The sequence below is a fragment of the Notolepis coatsorum genome (assembly GCF_963971535.1).
Source record: "Notolepis coatsorum genome assembly, chromosome: 13".
In the NCBI taxonomy this organism is placed as follows: Eukaryota; Metazoa; Chordata; class Actinopteri; order Aulopiformes; family Paralepididae; genus Notolepis; species Notolepis coatsorum.
In genome coordinates this window covers 105652037-105669840 of record NC_140177.1, presented here as the reverse complement: position 1 = coordinate 105669840, position 17804 = coordinate 105652037, and the positions used below count along the sequence as shown (strand labels likewise).

General features: G+C 41.9%; 1 protein-coding gene across 1 annotated transcript in view; it reads left to right on the top strand.

The window, feature by feature from the left end:
- The window catches only part of LOC311239452 (occludin-like), a gene marked incomplete at both ends in the record, with an annotated part of 83183 nt that extends 66272 nt beyond the window's left edge, over nucleotides 1-16911 (top strand). The window contains 3 exons of the mRNA XM_084327760.1: nucleotides 6036-6207; nucleotides 15599-15640; nucleotides 16810-16911. Of these exons, the coding sequence (XP_084183886.1) occupies nucleotides 6036-6207; nucleotides 15599-15640; nucleotides 16810-16911 (316 nt within the window). The remainder of the gene's footprint in view (nucleotides 1-6035; nucleotides 6208-15598; nucleotides 15641-16809) is intronic.
- Between the last annotated feature and the right edge of the window lie 893 nt (nucleotides 16912-17804).

Sequence of the window (17804 nt, the reverse complement as noted above, 5' to 3'; positions counted from 1 at the left end):
ACATATGTTGTCTAAAGGGGGACATATGGTACAATTTAAGATTCTAATGATAATCGGCATATAAAGGACAAGATAAAGCATCGTTAATTTGTAAGAAACCTCAATGAAAACGGCGCAGGGTGCTATTGTTATGAAAATGTGATAGAATCATATAAAAATGTGGACGCACTTGGCCTACGTTCCGTTAGATGGTGACGTCACCGTAGTTGTTGGGCTGGCTTCTGTTTTACACTGCTGGTTACCTACCTATAGTAAACATGGAGTGTCTTGAAAGTCAGTCAGTAAATTGTCAACCAAATGTAACGTTACCTACCGAAAAAATATATATTATATAATTAATTATACTTGTAGTTGTATTATCTGCTAGACATCGCCACCACGCAACAAGTCAAACAGCTCCACTGTCTGTGTGTATACTCTGCTTTGGTCAAATCACATTCAAGTATTAGGTATCAGTTTCCTTTTTTTCCTCCCTCAATAATATTATGTTATTTATGTACGTTATCATTATGTAAACAAATGCATATGGATTGTTTGCTCCAACGTTTCTGAATGAATTGAAGCATTAATAAATAAGCAGAGAATTAAATTAGATGTCCATAACATTTGTGTTTTTAATTAGTATAGCCTAAATAAATATGAATTCAAGAAGTTAAATACTGAATTAACGACATATATTTATTAACAGGCTGAAAGTTAAAACGAATAACAGGCTGAAAAAACAATTAGACTATTTAATATAGGCTAAACACAGTGCGTAAAATATAGGCTAAGCGGTGCGTAAAAGGCAACATTGGCTATAGTCTTCTAAAACAATTGAATAGGCTAAACTTTGTTTTAACTTCTGTGCAACTTGAATAGACCTTTTTAGTAGGGCTGTCACGGTATGACATTTTCTCACCACGGTTGTGTGTGTGGCTAATCATCGCGGGATGTGGTGGTACCGCACTTCTATACAAATCTTTTTTTTATTAAGACATGCGAGTTTACCCGCGATCGTGATTAGAAAAAAATGCTAAGGTCGTAGGAGTCCAGAAACTATTTTAAACATGTTTGATAATCTATCCATTTGTCCCTCAACGTTCTGAACAGTAGTAGGGTGTTGCCTGCTCCTTTAAGAGCAATGCGTTGTGGGATATTCAGATTCAGATTCAGATTCAGAGTTTTTATTTGCCACATGGAATCATACAATCAGAGTTTCTTCATTACACAATCATAAATAACATTCCATGGACAAAAGGAGCAGGAAGAAGAATAAATCTTATAGTTACCTGCCCCTTATTCCTAAACTAAAAAAGTATTTTCTTAATGGTCGGCGTACAACCTAATTTATACAAATAATAATTTATACAATTATACAGAAACTCACAATCCACAGTTAAACAAAGAAAAAATTAAATAATAATAATAATAATAATAATAAAAGAAAGAGAGAGAAAAAAAGAAAAGAAAAAGAAAAGAAAAGATCTCACTATTCATATCACATTTGATTTTCATACTGGCTAAATATTTCTTTTTTATAATTTTTTTTGAATTGATAAACACTATTACTTCCCTTAAGCTCGCTATGGAGAGAATTGCACATCTTTACACCAATAACTGATGGACACATGTGTGGTACGTGCAAACTGATGTTTAAAATTGTATTTTCTCCTACTAAACTCACTTTCTAAATGAAAACGATTTTTTTGTTTTTCTGGCAATGTATTATTTCTTGCCCTAAACATAATTAACATTGTTTGAAACTTAACCATGTCTTCAAGTTTAATTATTCTAGATTTAATAAATAATGTATTTGTGTGTTCTCGATAACTTACTTTATGTGTGATTCTTATGGCCCTCTTCTGTAGTATATAATATGCCCTTCTCCAACTTAAAACGACTATTATTTGAGCGAACATTTAACGTTAGTGAATTTGAATGATAGTTAAATATCACAACTTGTGCCATCATTGTTCATCATTGGGGGAAACTAAGTGCTGCCTCTCTCCGCCACACTCGGGACCACATCAACGTTATAGAGGGCTAGCCTATAGCTAAGGACTGGGTGTTTATTTCCGTTTGCAGCTCTCTATTCTTCATGTTAGTGACTAACTATACACGCAGATTGGGTGCTGCCTCTCTGCCGTGGTCCCGACGTTAGCTACTGTATAGGCTAGCTATCTGTAGCATTGATGTGGTCCCGACGCTAGTTACTGTATAGCTATCCACAATGCTGGCGTGGTCCCGACGCTAGCTACTGGCTAGCCATCCACAACGCTGGCGTGGTCCCGACGCTAGCTACTGGCTAGCCATCCACAACGCTGGCGTGGTCCCGATGCTAGCTACTGGCCAGCCATCTACAATAGATAGTTAGCCTAGCCAGTAGCTAACGTCGGGACCACATCAATGCTACAGATAGCTAGCCTAGCCAGTAGCTAACATCGGGACCACATCAATGCTACAGATAGTTAGCCTAGACAGTAGCTAACGTCGGGAACACATCAATGCTACAGATAGCTAGCCTATACAGTAGCTAACGTCGGGACCACATCAATGCTACAGATAGCTAGCCTATACAGTAGCTAACGTCGGGACCACGGCAGAGAGGCAGCACCCAATCTGCGTGTAACGTTAGTCACTAACATGAAGAATAGAGAGCTGCAAACGGAAATAAACACCCAGTTCTTGAGAGAACGGTTTCCTGGTTTACTGTCACCACTTTACAGAGGGAATTACCCCGAAGTCCGGCTAGTTATAACAAGCACGTTACATGAGCGGCACTTCGGCCCTAGAGTGTACTCCCCTGTACTCTACTACGGTTCAGATTAATACAGGAAAAGGTATACATTGGGGGCTCGAGTCCGGGATATGAAAATAAATCCTGATTTCATCTGTGAGTTGTAAACTGTATGGAAAACGTGAAGTTAGCTCATGCTACTGGAAAACAGACGCCTCGTCATTAAATGAAGTTAAAAATGATGACGCCCCTTTTATTTTACCCGCGGTTGTCACGTTGTCTGTTCTACACCCGCGGGTGACTTGACACACCACGGGATTGCGGTGATGCGGTTATCGCAACAGCCCTACTTTTTAGCCCTAAATGGTGGATTCAAATAGCCTAACAATTACAAATATATAAATATGTCTCGGAACATTGGCTTGCAGTTGCATTATTGCAAACTAAAGAAATGTGAATTAAAGAAGTTAAAACGAATAACAGGCTGAAAAAACAATTAGCCTATTTAATAGGCTAAACACAGCGCGTAAAATATAGGCTAAACAGTGCGTAAAAGGCAACATTGGCTATAGCCTTCTAAAACAATTGAATAGGCTAAACTTCGTTTTAACTTCCTGAATTCACATTTCTTTAGTTTGCAAAATGCAACTGCAATTGCGATGTCTTTTATGCTGCGCTGTGACAGCACTCCATCGTGGACAGCCAGCTGAAACGTGTGGGCCATACATCCCAAACTTTGTAATCCTGCGTCTTTCATGCATTTGACCACGTTTCGGGCATTATCTCGGTGTATGACATGAATCTTTTCTTTCGGAATATGCCACGTCTGGAACATATTCTCGAATGCTGTTGCCAGCTCTGCAGCAGTATGGGAGCCGGAGAACTCTTGGGAATGCAGGACCGCTTTACGGAGTTGGAAGTCTGCGTCAATCCACTGAGCTGTCAAACTCAGCATGGACATGGGGCTGACATCAGAGCTCCAAATATCACTGGTAAAGCTAATTGAAGAAACGTCTTCTTTCAGAAGGCTATCAATGTGCGAATACACTGCCTGGTAGAGCTCGGTACAGGGAAATTACTGAACAATACGTGCCACCTGGGAGAGTGTAACGCGGCTCAATGTGACGTCGTCGAGCCCTGTGAATTCCATTACTTTTCATGTGATCACCTTAGCCTTCTGACTACCACCGTTATACGCACATGTGCCCTCTAACGTGGTTTGCATTAGTGGCCGCTTTGTTTCCTCTGACTTTTTTTGCGCCAATAATAACGAGTTGAGTTCACATAGGCTGTGCTTCATCTCGATATTCAGCCGAATGCATGAATGCTGAGTCTGGCATCAGTTTGCTTACATCAAACACAATCAGGGCCGCGGGAAGTCCACGGGAAGTGGGGGTGCTGAGATATTGATCGTTTTTGATTAAATTTTTATTTTATTTTATATAATTATTATTTTCTTTTATAAAATATATATATTATATAATTATACTTGTAGTTGTATTGTCTGCGAGACATCGCCACCACACAACAAGTCAAAATGCTCGCTATCTGCAAACAGCTCCACTGTCTGTGTGTATACTCTGCTTTGGTCAAATCACATTTAGCGTGGGGCCTGAGAGTGCTGAGGCTGACGTTCTGCAGATGGGTACTATTGAGTCAGAGCGTTCAACAGGGTCTGAAACGTGTTATGAGGGGGTGCTGAGATAAGTGATATAATAATAACGTCATAGGTTTACCACTCTGGTAAACCAACACTCTCGTTCACTAGAGACCGCGCTCTCACGCTCAGCTCTGCGGCGCGTGCGAGACAAACATGTAACATCACAGCCCAGCTTACCCCAACTGTTGCGCCCTCCCTCTGCAATTCGTTCCCCGCATACATGATCGCCGACATGCAAAAGGTCTTCGACCAGACGACCACCCTCCCGGGGGCTCGGATAGTTCTGCTGGCTTGTTCACGCCAGGGAGACCGCAGATATATATTCCTTTACTGCGAATTCAGCGTCCCAAAACTTCCAGGCTGAGTCTATTTTTTTTACCAACGGATTTCCAGTTCCGCGTTGACGCTTCCAGGCCGCGTCTATTCGAATCCCAACCGGTTCATGCGTCGGCTACACGCTGTTAATAACACTGCATTATCGAGACAGCGCCCCTATGACGATCTGGCAATGCATTCCAAGAGTAGGGTAAATCTGCAGTGCCGCTCCGAGTAGCCTCGGTTACAATGGAATAATAAAAGCCAAAACAACCTTGCAGTTGCAGTTACACTCCCCGCCGTCCTTGAACACAATGAATGGTTTTGTTACACACGTATTATTATTCTGCAGTATTATTAATTTGCTCAAATGTCGTGGCCTCACACGTTGCCAACTGCAGGTCTCGCTATCTCAAAGATGACAGAGCATTATCATACATAATGCAGCATCCCCCTGTTGGGGTTGCTCAATGCTGTAAAATATTACATAAATGTTTTTTTATGAACAACGATATTTGAGGAGCCTAATAATATTGCTACAGCGTGCAATTCTCTGAGGTGGGAGGCTCCGGGCGAAACCATCTCTGTGACGTCAGCATTTAACGTGAACAAAATGGCGGTGCACTGGTTAAATGCTACACGAAGGGACATAACAAATAGTTTTTTCTTAAACGGCTTATTTTTATAATGTGATTTTTTTCTGTGGTTTATCTAAATACTCATTTGATGCTATGACTATGTTTATATCGCTATTCAACATCTCCCCTTTAAACTAGGATCACCTCTACAGGTGGGCCTTCATCAATGATTTGATTTATCAGATTTCTCACATGTGGTTAAACTAGGTTCCAGCCCCATGGTGGTTAAAACGAAGGTGACATTTCAAACTGTTCTAGCTACGGTACAAAACCCCTGCTTAGCGTTTTCTTCCCCTTCATCCCAGCGCCCTTCCAGCACTTTTCTGCCAGACAAACCCCCCTCCCCCTGGACACAAGCCCTTAGTGAGTTAATATCATTACTGTACCCATTACCGTCCCCATAAAATACACACATGCTAAGTACATAATCCTGCCATTGCCCTTGACCAAGGCACTGACATTCCAACTGGAGGTAGTCCCCAGGGTGCTGCGCTGAGGCTGCTTACTGCTCCTAAAATAGTTAGGATGGGTTAAATGCAGAGAGTACATTCATCGTATGTGTAAATGTACTTGGCAAATAAAGACTTCCCTTTCCCTTTCATTACTGGTGTAGAAATGGTTCTAGACTGCAGTTACCCAGGGCTTTGTACAGTATGAAAATGTAATTGAATGAATAAATCACAACATTTGTTTCTTACCCCAGGATGTACCCGGCCATCACTTCAGAAGAACAGCGGCGTCGGTATAAAGAGGAATTCAGCTCGGACCTGATCCATTACAAGAGCCTCTGCTCTGACATGGACGACATCAGCGACCAGCTGCACAAACTGAGCAGAGAACTGGACTCCCTGGAGGAAGACTCTATGAAATACCAGGTAGAGACTTTGTCAAATACCAGATAGAGTCTCTTTCGAATACCAGGTGGACTATCAAATACTATATACTATCAAATGTATAGACAATATCAAATACCAGGTAGAGACTATCAAATACCAGGTAGACTATCAAATATCATGTAGAGACTATCAAATATCAGGGTAGAGACTATAAAATACTGCAAGTTTGTCACTTGTGTTATTCCACTCCACAGGCACGTGTGACACAGTATCTAGAGAGGCTCATATTAGTCATTAGTCAGGAAGCCATTTTAGTAACTTTTCTTGACATTTATCTTTGGTACAAGGAGAACGAGCTAGCTAAGCAGTGTTGTCCATATAGACCTGTTCGCTGTATACATCAGACTTAGTGTGCGCACGCATCACCGGGGCAGAAAGGAACGCAATCCTGGTCAGAACAACGGGGCAGACTACAATATATTTGCATTTGTTAGCCATGCTAGCGATCTAAACAATCAATCCATGCCAAAGCTAGATTATGTAAAAGGTGAAAGACTCACACTCACAGCCATGCTGATTTGGCTAAATGTCATCCAGCCGTTTAGTCAGGGGAGTGTCATGGTTTCTCCATAGAGCCCTGTCGTATTATTTTAGCGCAGAAGCTCGCACAGGTCCGGGGCAACTTAGTCACGTGAGTTAGTCAGTATTGCTGATTGGCTCGAACATGGGTTTGGGAATTGTGGGAAGATTTGGTTGTTCCTCGAATCAGGACAAAAGGATATCGAATATTAGACACAGGACAATGAGTTCAAACATCATGTGTTACAAAGAATGAAATCAGGAATGTCCAATCGTTGCTTTTCTTTGAATCAAATCTTAAGGTCCTTTATTTTCTATTAGTTACAAATTCTAATTCAGTTCAGTTCTTTTTCTTTCAGTTCAGTTCAGTTCAATTCAAAGTCTCTTTGCATTCTTTCAGTTCAGTTCAGTTCAGTTCAAAGTCCTATTACATTTCATTTCCATTTCATTTCATGCTGTGTGCTCGAAGAGCACGCCACCTATATTACACAGCTGGTTCTAATAGCAATCAAAAACAATTCAGCTCAGCTGCAGTGTTTTGGAACACGTTGGCAGGAGCTGTCCACTCTTGCGTGGTGCTGAAAGACAAACTGCATTAGTTTTGTTGGCGAACAAGCATTGCACTTTCATTGTCAATAAAGAAAAATAAAACAAATAAGACAAAACGTTATCACCAATTAACTATGTGTGTGTATTATATTTTACTTTATGAGTCTGAAAGAAAATGTATATTATTTATAATAATAGTTGCAACAAACTCCGGCCCGATGAACACTGTTCATCAATTAATCTCAAGGTTATACAATAACTGTATTGGCCGTCTGATCATTTTTCTTCCTGGTAACTGTATTGAGCAACTTCTAGTTTTGCCATCACGACCTGGGAATACTTCATGTATCCTGCCCATTTTCCAGAGTTGTCTTGGCAACATGTGTTCGTTTACCAGTACCACATCACCTTCCTTCAGTGGTGTTGTTTTCTTTGTGGAGGATGCGTGAGCAGATCTCAATTCCATCAGGTATTCACTTCTCCACCGATTCCAGTATCCATTGACGAGACGTTCTCTGTATCGCCATCTCTTGTTCATGTCCTTTCGAGTTCCTTGTTGTATGTTTGACTCTTTTACAGTCTGTGGTGGTAGTGTCGTCAGTCGGTTTCCTACCAGGAAGTGAGCTGGGGTTAGAGGTGCCACCTCGCTTTCGTGGTCCACATAAGTGAGTGGTCTTGAATTGATCACTGCCTCCACTTCAGTCAGAAAGGTCTGCAGTTCCTCGAAGCTCAGAAATGCTTTTCCCACAATTCTTTTGAGGCTGGTCTTGACTGAACGCACCATACGCTCCCATATACCACCCCACCATGCAGCTCTTTCCACAATAAACTTCCAGTTTATCCGTTTTTCTGCAAAGAAGTCCTTCACTTGGTTGGATTTCATTGATTTCCATATTTCGTTCAAGTCCTGTGATGCCCTTTTAAATGTCTGTGCATTGTCTGAATAAATTGTTGAGCAAATGCCTCTTCTTGCAATAAACCTTCTGAAGGCCAAAAGAAAGTTAGGTGTCGTCAAGTCTGACACTAATTCTAAGTGAACAGCTCTGGTTACTGCGCACGTGAATAAAGCAATGTAGGCCTTTTTGTGGTTAGGTCTGACGTACAACGGCCCTGCAAAGTCAACTCCAGTCACTTCAAATGGTGCAGCTTCATTTGTCCTGTCCGTAGGTAAAGGTGCTGTTATTTCTTGACTGGCCTTGGTTGTAAACCTTTTGCAAATGAGACATCTGTTTAGAATCCGTTTAGTTGCTTGTCGTCCTCTTAGGATCCAGAAACGTTCACGTAGCTGTGTTAAGGTGTTCTGAAGTCCATTATGCATTACCTCTTCATGCGCATGTTTTATTTCCAGTTCTGTAAATAAGTCATGCGTGGGTAGAATAAACGGATGCTTTTGTCCATATCTGAGGCTTGATTTTTGCAATCTACCTCCAACTCGCATTACTCCATTATCCAAGAATGGGTTTAGATCTTTAATTTTCGAGTGCTTGTGAATATCCGTTCCCTTTTGCAATTCCTTCATTTCTTGTGGGAAGGCTCTCTTTTGCGTTTCAGCAATCCAGTATAACTCTGCTGTGTTCATTTCCACTGCCGTCAGTGGCCCTTGGCATTTACTTTTATTGCGCGAGTTATGCACAAATCGGTTTACCCATGCAGTAATTCTGAGAACTGTAGTTAGCCTACTGTAATTTTCAAGCGGAATAATTGCAGGTTCTGTTAGGTATGTTTTCGTTTCGGTCACAACATGGTACTGTTTGACAGTCTCCTCAATGGGCTCTTGTAGGCTATGCCCGGGGGTTTCCTTTTCTATTTGACGGGGGTCCGCGTCTCTTAGCCATTGTGGTCCATTCCACCATAAGCTCTGAGTCTTTAGGTTTTCCGCGGATATTCCTCGTGTGCCTAGATCGGCTGGATTATCTTTACCAGGACAGTGTCGCCAATCTTCTGGCTCGGAAAGCTTTTGGATTTCAACTATCCTGTTTGCAATGAATGGTTTCCACTGGTTGGCGGAGCCCTTTATCCAGTGAAGTGCGATTGTTGAGTCTGTCCAAAGGTAAGCTTTTATCGGTGTGTCTCTGGTGTCCGATATATATTTACAAAGTCTCGCTCCTATTAGAGCTGCTAATAACTCCAGTCTTGGTAGCGTCACCTTCTTCAAAGGGGCTACCTTTGTTTTGGCACATATTAACGTGCAGGTGCTTTCGTCATTCCCAACCGTGCGTAAATAGCCTACGGCGCAGTACGCGGTTTCACTGGCATCGCAGAATACGTGTAGTTGTCGCTCTGTGATTGAACTCGTGGTTCCAGTGTCGTAGGGTCTGGGAATTACCATATTCTTGACAGTTTGTAACTCTCCATACCATTCTTTCCATTTTGACTTTAAATCGGGGGGCAAGTCCTCATCCCACTCTAGGCCTCGTTCCCATGTTTCCTGGAATAGTCGTTTGGCCCTCACCGTGAATGGTGACAGGAACCCGATAGGGTCGAATAACCTGGCGGCTGTTTGCAGGACTGTCCTCTTTGTGCATTTTGTATTCTTTGATTCTCGTAGAATACTTGTCAGATCAAACATGAAATCGTCCGATGTCGTTCTCCACGTCATTCCCAGAACCTTGACTGGGGCATTCTAGTCCGATTTCGTTTCCTGTAATTTGTTCTGTAGTTCAGGTGAATTAGTTTTCCATTTACACATCTTCATTGCGGCCTTGTCCATGATTATTTTGGATTCATTATACAACTTGTATGCATCTTCTACTGTATCCGCTCCATTTATGAAATCATCCACATAAAGAGTTTCTCTTAATGCTTTTACCGTAGAGGGGTATGTTGACTCCAATCCCTCCAGATGATGTCTGATCGTTGCTGACAGCAGGAATGGGCTGGCAGTCGCGCCAAATGGAACCCTTGTCATCCTCATTATGCATTCATTATATTCGTTTTCATTCTCTGTATGAGGTGTCTTGTCTGTCCACAGGAACCTCAGTGCGTCTCGATCTGTCGGGTTTATTGAGATCTGTAGGAAGGCCTTTTCAATGTCCGACATGAAAGCAATTTTGTGTTGTCTGAATTTCAGTAGTACATTCAATAAATCAGGGTTCAAATTGGGCCCAGTTAATAGACAGTCATTAAGTGAGTCACTATTTTCATCATGCGATGATGCATCGAATACAACCCTGACTTTCGTCGTTGCGCGTTCCTCCTTCACAATAGCATGATGTGGCATGTAGTACAATGGGTTACCGGTGATATTGGTTTCGACTGGTTCAATGATTTTCTTCTCCAAGTAGTCTTTGATCACCTCATTGTATCTTGTGAAGAGTTTCCCATCATGTTTGAATCTTCTCATCAGACGTTGAAACCTGTTCTCTGCAATTCCGTAGTTGGATGACAGTTTCAAATTATCTGTGCGCCATGGTAGTTGCACTTCATAACGTTCTCCGTTGTGCGTAATGGTTTCTTTGAATTGTTTCAGAGCAATTTCATCATTGGCGCTCAACTTAGTTTCTAGTTCAGGGTTGATTCCCAGGGATTCTAGCTCCCAAAATAAACGTAACTGGTCAGACAGTGTTTTATTATCTACATTGACATGCATCACTCCGACGTTGGTTATAGTGCTGACGTGCATTGTAGTTACCGTTCCTTGAATGAGCCATCCGAAGCTGCTCTCGGCTGCCACTAGTCCATCTTGTAGTCTTTCAATCTTCCCAGAGACCACTTTCCAATAGTAGTCGGATCCGATTAATATTTCCACGTCTTGATTTTCCATTCCGTGGACCTTTACGTCGGCCAACAGCATTCCTTTTTCTTCCATCTCCGTGCGTAATGGCTCTCCGGGTACACTCATTAGTGACGTGCACACTTGTGGTGATTCCAGTAATTCAATTTCGATTGTTTGGCCATTTCTTACATCGGATAATTTTGCCCGTACTTTATTGCAATGCACTCGTTTTGGTTGTAGGCTGCCAAACGTGTGTAATTGTAGATTTAGTTTGCGTGACAATTCTGTCCTTATAAAGCTACGTTGACTCCCACCGTCCAACAGGCATCTGGTCAATTTACTCCTGGTTGCGTTTTGGCCAACCAACCACACTGTTGCTGTTTGGAGTAAAACATTGCTATTATTGCCCGAATTATATCCGACGGTAGTATCAGTTTGTAGGTTTGTGGGTTGTTGCGCTACGCGCTGTCTTGGTTCATAAGGGCGCATATCATGGGGTTGAGCGCATACTACTTTGTGGTGTCGCCGGCCACACTTCTCGCATGAAACTTGCATTTTACAAGTTCTGGCCATATGTCCTGTCCCCAAACACACAAAACAACGTCCTTGTCTTTTAAGGAATTCTCTTCTTTGTTCGACTGTATTTTCCGTGCAGTATTTGGATATATGGTTGGCTTTGTTGCAAAATATGCAGTTCTGTGGCGCTCCCGTATATAATGCAGCGGTAGACGCTCTATAGGCTGCGGTAGGCCTATGTCTTTGCTTATAATTTTGTTTGTCAATTTGTGGGTTCAGATCAATCAAGGTTGCCGTTCTTTCTCGGCTTTCAACTTCTCTTTTCAGGAATTTCATTAGGCCATCTACTTCCAACATGTCGTCTTCCTCTCTTTTTCATTAGGATAGGGCAGAGTAAGCTACCATACATTTCAGAGACGACTTGAAGCGCTGACAGACTTCTGACTTGTATTTCGATCTCATCATATAGTTTTCGTAGGGCGACTGTGTCGTTTGCACGTTTAACCGGGGTCAAGTTCAATAACTTATTCATATGGGCATTGATTAAAAGATCTTTTCGGCCAAATCTGTTTTCCAACATTTTAATCGCAGCATCATAATTTTCATTGGTTAATGCGAGACCCGTGATTGCGTTTGCAGCCCTTCCCATGAGATAGGACTTTAGATAATTAAACTTGTCAGCCTTGCTGAGGTCTGGGTTTCTATGAACTGCCATGTCGTACTGGCTCCAGAACGTTTGCCATAGGCTAATTTCTCCGTTAAATTTATCAATGATCAGTCTCGGGAGTTTGACTGCAAAACCATATCCCTTGTTGGAGCACACTGATGAACGGTCATCTTCTTTTCTTCTCATAGCCTTTTTCAATTTGGTTTTACGCACACATATATCCTCTTCATATCGTTGTACACCCTGAAGTTCATCTTCAAAATCCTCTTCCTCAATTCCGTCTTCAATTTCTGTGTTCAAGGCTTTCAATGCAATTTCTTTTTCACAAGCATGTCCAGCATTTCTTCATAATCCACGTCCACATCTTCTAATGACACTCTTGTCTTCTCATCTATCACATTGAGTAATTTTGTTATCGCAGTCCTTACCACACCTCTTTTCAGAAGTAGTTTCTTTAGTTGTGTCTTGGACATCGCTGCTGTAGGCATTTCTGTACATTCCCTTGATCCTTCTTTGTCTTCAAAGCACTTCTTTTCTTTGTTCCTCCCTGGTTTCGGCACCAGCTTTTGTTACAAAGAATGAAATCAGGAATGTCCAATTGTTGCTTTTCTTTGAATCAAATCTTAAGGTCCTTTATTTTCTATTAGTTACAAATTCTAATTCAGTTCAGTTCTTTTTCTTTCAGTTCAGTTCAGTTCAATTCAAAGTCTCTTTGCATTCTTTCAGTTCAGTTCAGTTCAGTTCAGTTCAAAGTCCTATTACATTTCATTTCCATTTCATTTCATGCTGTGTGCTCGAAGAGCACGCCACCTATATTACACAGCTGGTTCTAATAGCAATCAAAAACAATTCAGCTCAGCTGCAGTGTTTTGGAACACGTTGGCAGGAGCTGTCCACTCTTGCGTGGTGCTGAAAGACAAACTGCATTAGTTTTGTTGGCGAACAAGCATTGCACTTTCATTGTCAATAAAGAAAAATAAAACAAATAAGACAAAACGTTATCACCAATTAACTATGTGTGTGTATTATATTTTACTTTATGAGTCTGAAGAAAATGTATATTATTTATAATAATAGTTGCAACATCATGTATGGTATTTATTGAATAATCAGAAAGCATAATTACATGAATTATCGGGTGGTCCATGGATCACGACAAGCTTGTTGACAGCAATGCAGTATAGCAGAGTGGCCAAGGAGCTCTTTTCTTCCCTCTATTCTAGATGGTCTGATATACTGTCCGACCTAGGGTGTCTTCGCTGGCTGACCAATCAAGTGTGAGACACCTGTGTCCTTTCCCATATCATCCAGCTCAGACCAGGATGCATAGTTATATAACAGGAAAAATGCACAGGCGCCCACCCCGCACTGACCAGCCACCTTGCTGGAGATAAGGGGTCCCCTGTAACCTTGGCCTAAAAGCCTCTCCATGTAAAAGGAAACCATAGTGTTCTCAAATGTTTATGATACTGATTGTACTGTAATCCTATTTATCAATGACTTTTAACTTAATCAATGTTCCTAATTAACTAATATATTTATATATGATATGAGCCTAAAGTCTGACGTTAATTTCCGACAGAATATCCACACCAGCGGCCACACATTCCAGCAACTGGGAAATATGAGCGAAAGTGGGCGGGGCAAAGTTAGATGAATGTTGACACAACAAATATAGTGAGAGGAGAAGAGGGGGATGTGGGAGGAGAGTTATGGAAGAGAGGTGGAGGAGGAGACGAGATACCAAGAGGGAAGGAGACCGAGTGAGAGAGAGAGAGAGACATGTGGAAGAGAGAGATATTAACAAAGAGAGAGAGAGACAGGAACAGAGAGACAGTACAACAAGGGCAGAGGAGTGGCAGCCTGGGGAGTGGAAAATGTGATGACAGACTGCCCTTTGATTACATAAGGTAATAATGATGAGCCTGTATGATGTCTACCAGCTTTGTGCCTCAGTGTGACGCCCAGTGGCATCGTGATTTTCCATAAATAAACGAAGAAAAGCAAAAAAAGCAGAAATGTAAATACAGGACACGCAGGGGGCAGAACTGCATCAGGGGCCCATGGTGTTCGGGTCCCCAAAAGAGAGAGACCCCTCCCAGTAGGGGTGTAACAATACACACGGTTTCCAATTCAATTTAGATTTTGAGGTCACAATAAAAACTGAGAACTCAGGATATATACGGTGCAATGGCAAACAGCTCTTTTGCCTAGAGGTCACGGTTTGAAGGCATCACAGATTATACATCTAAATCTGGGGTAGGCAACTTGAAATGAGCAACGATGAACTTACTGTGCATAGAAATAGAGCAAGCTCAACATTTAAAAAATAAAACTATTTCTGTGGGTACTTTTCCTGATTACAGGAAGTGGTTGATTACAGGCCTGGGACAATCACAGAGACAGGGTATTTTTCTCAGAGCATTTGATTTATTATAAGCTGTCTGGGTCTATCAGCTAATCACCAAATATTATCAAAATGGTTCCAAATAACATTGTCCACCCTAGCTTTAAAGGAGAACTTCACCAAAAAACGATGCTGATTTATTTTGCATATCATCTCACACACATCCCAAAACAGTTTTGCACACATTCTTTTAGTTTGACAGTTATTGAGAGTAAATGCGTTTGAATATGGCCAGCAGTGACGTCATCGGGGACATTGAATGTTAATTACAGCGTTGTTCCTTTCACACAGAACGGCATGTCGGCATAATGGAGTACGATTCACGGCTTTAACGGGCAGTGTGAGGTTTTGGAGATTATGTGCAAAATAAATCAGCATTGTTTTTTGGTGAAGTGCCCCTTTAAATCATCTGTGAATGCACTGAGCTGGCTTAATAGATCAATTCAGTGCAATTGAATAATATGAGTTGTTTTCAGGGCGGTCAGGTGGCATAACAGAGATTGCGTTCGTCACCAAACCCCGGAGCGGCTAGATTCGCCTGTTCGAGTCCAGCTCACAGCTCCGGGGTTCTCACCAGCTTGGCTGGCCGTTCACACTAATACAATTGGCAGTATTAGAGGGTGGGAGAAGCTGGCGGGGTGGGTCCGGGTCGTTGTAAACAGCGACTCCTACAGTTCGGTCGGGGCGCCTGCTAAGCGTGGATAGGACTTGAATGGGATAGTGTGATCCTTCCACACGCTACTCCCTCTCAATGAGAATCCACGCTGCCAGGTGAAAAGAAGCGGTTGATTGGCTGGACGTGTGTCGGAGGAAGCACGTGATAGCCTCCACTCTCCCAGACCGACTGTGGGGGGTAAGTGCACAGCGACCAGGAAGGGGATTGGGAATTGGCATAACGACTAACATTGGGATGGGAGAAAATCGGAGGAAAATGGAGGGGGGAAAAGATCAATAAAAAAAAGAAAAAAAAATATATGAGTTGTTTTCTTTCTCTCAGGGTGTAGCTGATGAGTATAACAGACTGAAGGACCTGAAGAAGGTGAGTAGAAACTTAGGAATGGTATAGTGAGGTTTGAAAACCACCATTACCCCAAGTTATTATAAAATAACATCAAAATGCATATGTCATATAATGTATGTTTAATGCATTTATGATTAAAAATAGTGCTAGTCTTGTGAGCTCTTCGGTGGTTGGAGTTGGGTTCTTATTTACTTTCTACTATTACAGTCACTTTGGTTTGATATAATTTTTTAACCCTTATTTAACCAGATAAAAAAGCATTGAGACAAAATCTCATTTACAACGCTCACCTGGCCAAGAAAGCAGCAACGTTTACACAATGGTAAACTCAACAAAAACATATAAAACACAGAGAACAACACAACAAAAAGCAATCACTACATTGTGCACATTTGGCACAATAAAAAACCAATGTACGTAACGTTACTTATTACGACATGAGCAGCTGGTGGTAAGGACCTCAGATAACGTCTGTTTAAAACTGGCTAAAGGAACAAGTGCCATCAGTTTGAGGCTTAACTGAAGGTCATTCCAAGACCAAGGACCAAAATAAAAAAGACTCCCTTTTCCAGCCTCAGTCCGCACAGCAGGTTGTGCAGCCTGATGGCTTGTCGTACAGAACTTGTAAGTCGCTTTGGATAAAAGCGTCAGCTAAATGACTAAATGTAAATGTAATGTAAATGTACCTGGAACCGTATCCAGGCACTGGATCTGAGGTTGACAGAGTCACAAACTGGTAAAAATCTGGCACATATATACAGTGATAGTTTGCCTAAAATGCGCTTTATACAATAAAATAAACCAGTGCTGCATATAAGTAAGGACCATCCAGTTAGGCTATACAGTGTGCAATGATGAGTCCTATAGGGTGCGTTTGATATATATCTCAGCGCAGCATGGTAGAGTGGGTCAAGTTTGGCCAAAACAGTGGGACAGGCAAATCTATAGACGGTGTCACCGTAGTCAAGCTGAGACAGGAATAAGCCAGAGACCAACCTTTTACGAGAAGAAGTTGAAAAACAACCTTTAAGTCTGTAAAGGAAGCCAAGAGTACGTTTTTGTTTCTTAGTTAGGGCTTTAATATGATGTTTAAAGTTTCGATTTCTGTCCAGCCAAAAGCCCAGATATTTGTATGTATCGACAAACTCAACAGAGACACTGTACATGTCTTTCTCTCTCTGCCGCAGACGCCAGACTATGAAGCCAAGAAGGAGGAGAGCAAAGTGCTGAGACTCAGGCTGTTCCACGTCAAGCGCCTCGTGAAGAACTATGACCAGGGCCTGTGCTGAACCTGACACTGTGCTGAACCTGACACTGTGCTGAACCTGACACTGTGCTGAACCTGACTGATACTACGTCCTCCTCTGCTTTCGTCTCTCTTGTCAAATATGGCTGGAGACGATGGTGATGCGTCAGCAGGGGCGGTGCTACATTGTGATCGAGGACCAAAGAGATCCATTAGATATTGTACAGGACACGTGTGACTATATGACAGTTGGGTTCTTGTACAGTACATCATCAACATATATGGTTTGAGAGCTACAGTATGATAATGACCTCAGTTCAACCAGACAGCTGCTACTGGTCTCCTCTTATCACGGCAGATGGCTGAAGATGGCATCTGCTTACTGTTCCAGTAGTAAGGAGACAACGTTAGCTGGGACACAGTTAAGCTATTCTATGTCCACTGACAAAATTGTACATACTGTGAAACCGTGGCAACAGATTAGAACACTGAAAAACAAATACAGGCCCTCTTTGGAGATGACTCCAGCTGGGAGCCCCTGTCAACGTCCCCACCCTTCCAGACAGACAACACATATGGCGCTTTTCCACTGCATGGTACCTACTCGACTCGACTCTGAATATTTCTGTACCGGATACTTTTTTTAGTACCTGCTCTGTTGAGGTTCCAAGCGAGTAGAAGCAATACCAAAAAGTGACGTACAGACCACCGATGAGAATCGTCAGAAATGAGAATCGTCACTATTATTACGTTATCATTGCGCTACACGGGGGGAGTCCTGCAACAAAACACAAACCCGCGATCTTTAAATAGCCTCGCGACTACTAAACATTAGCATTCATTATTTGTTTGCAGCGAGAACAAAGTGCAATAAACAAAAAAAGATACATTCACAGTGTATTCTGCCACATTTATTGATGAAACAAAACCAACAGC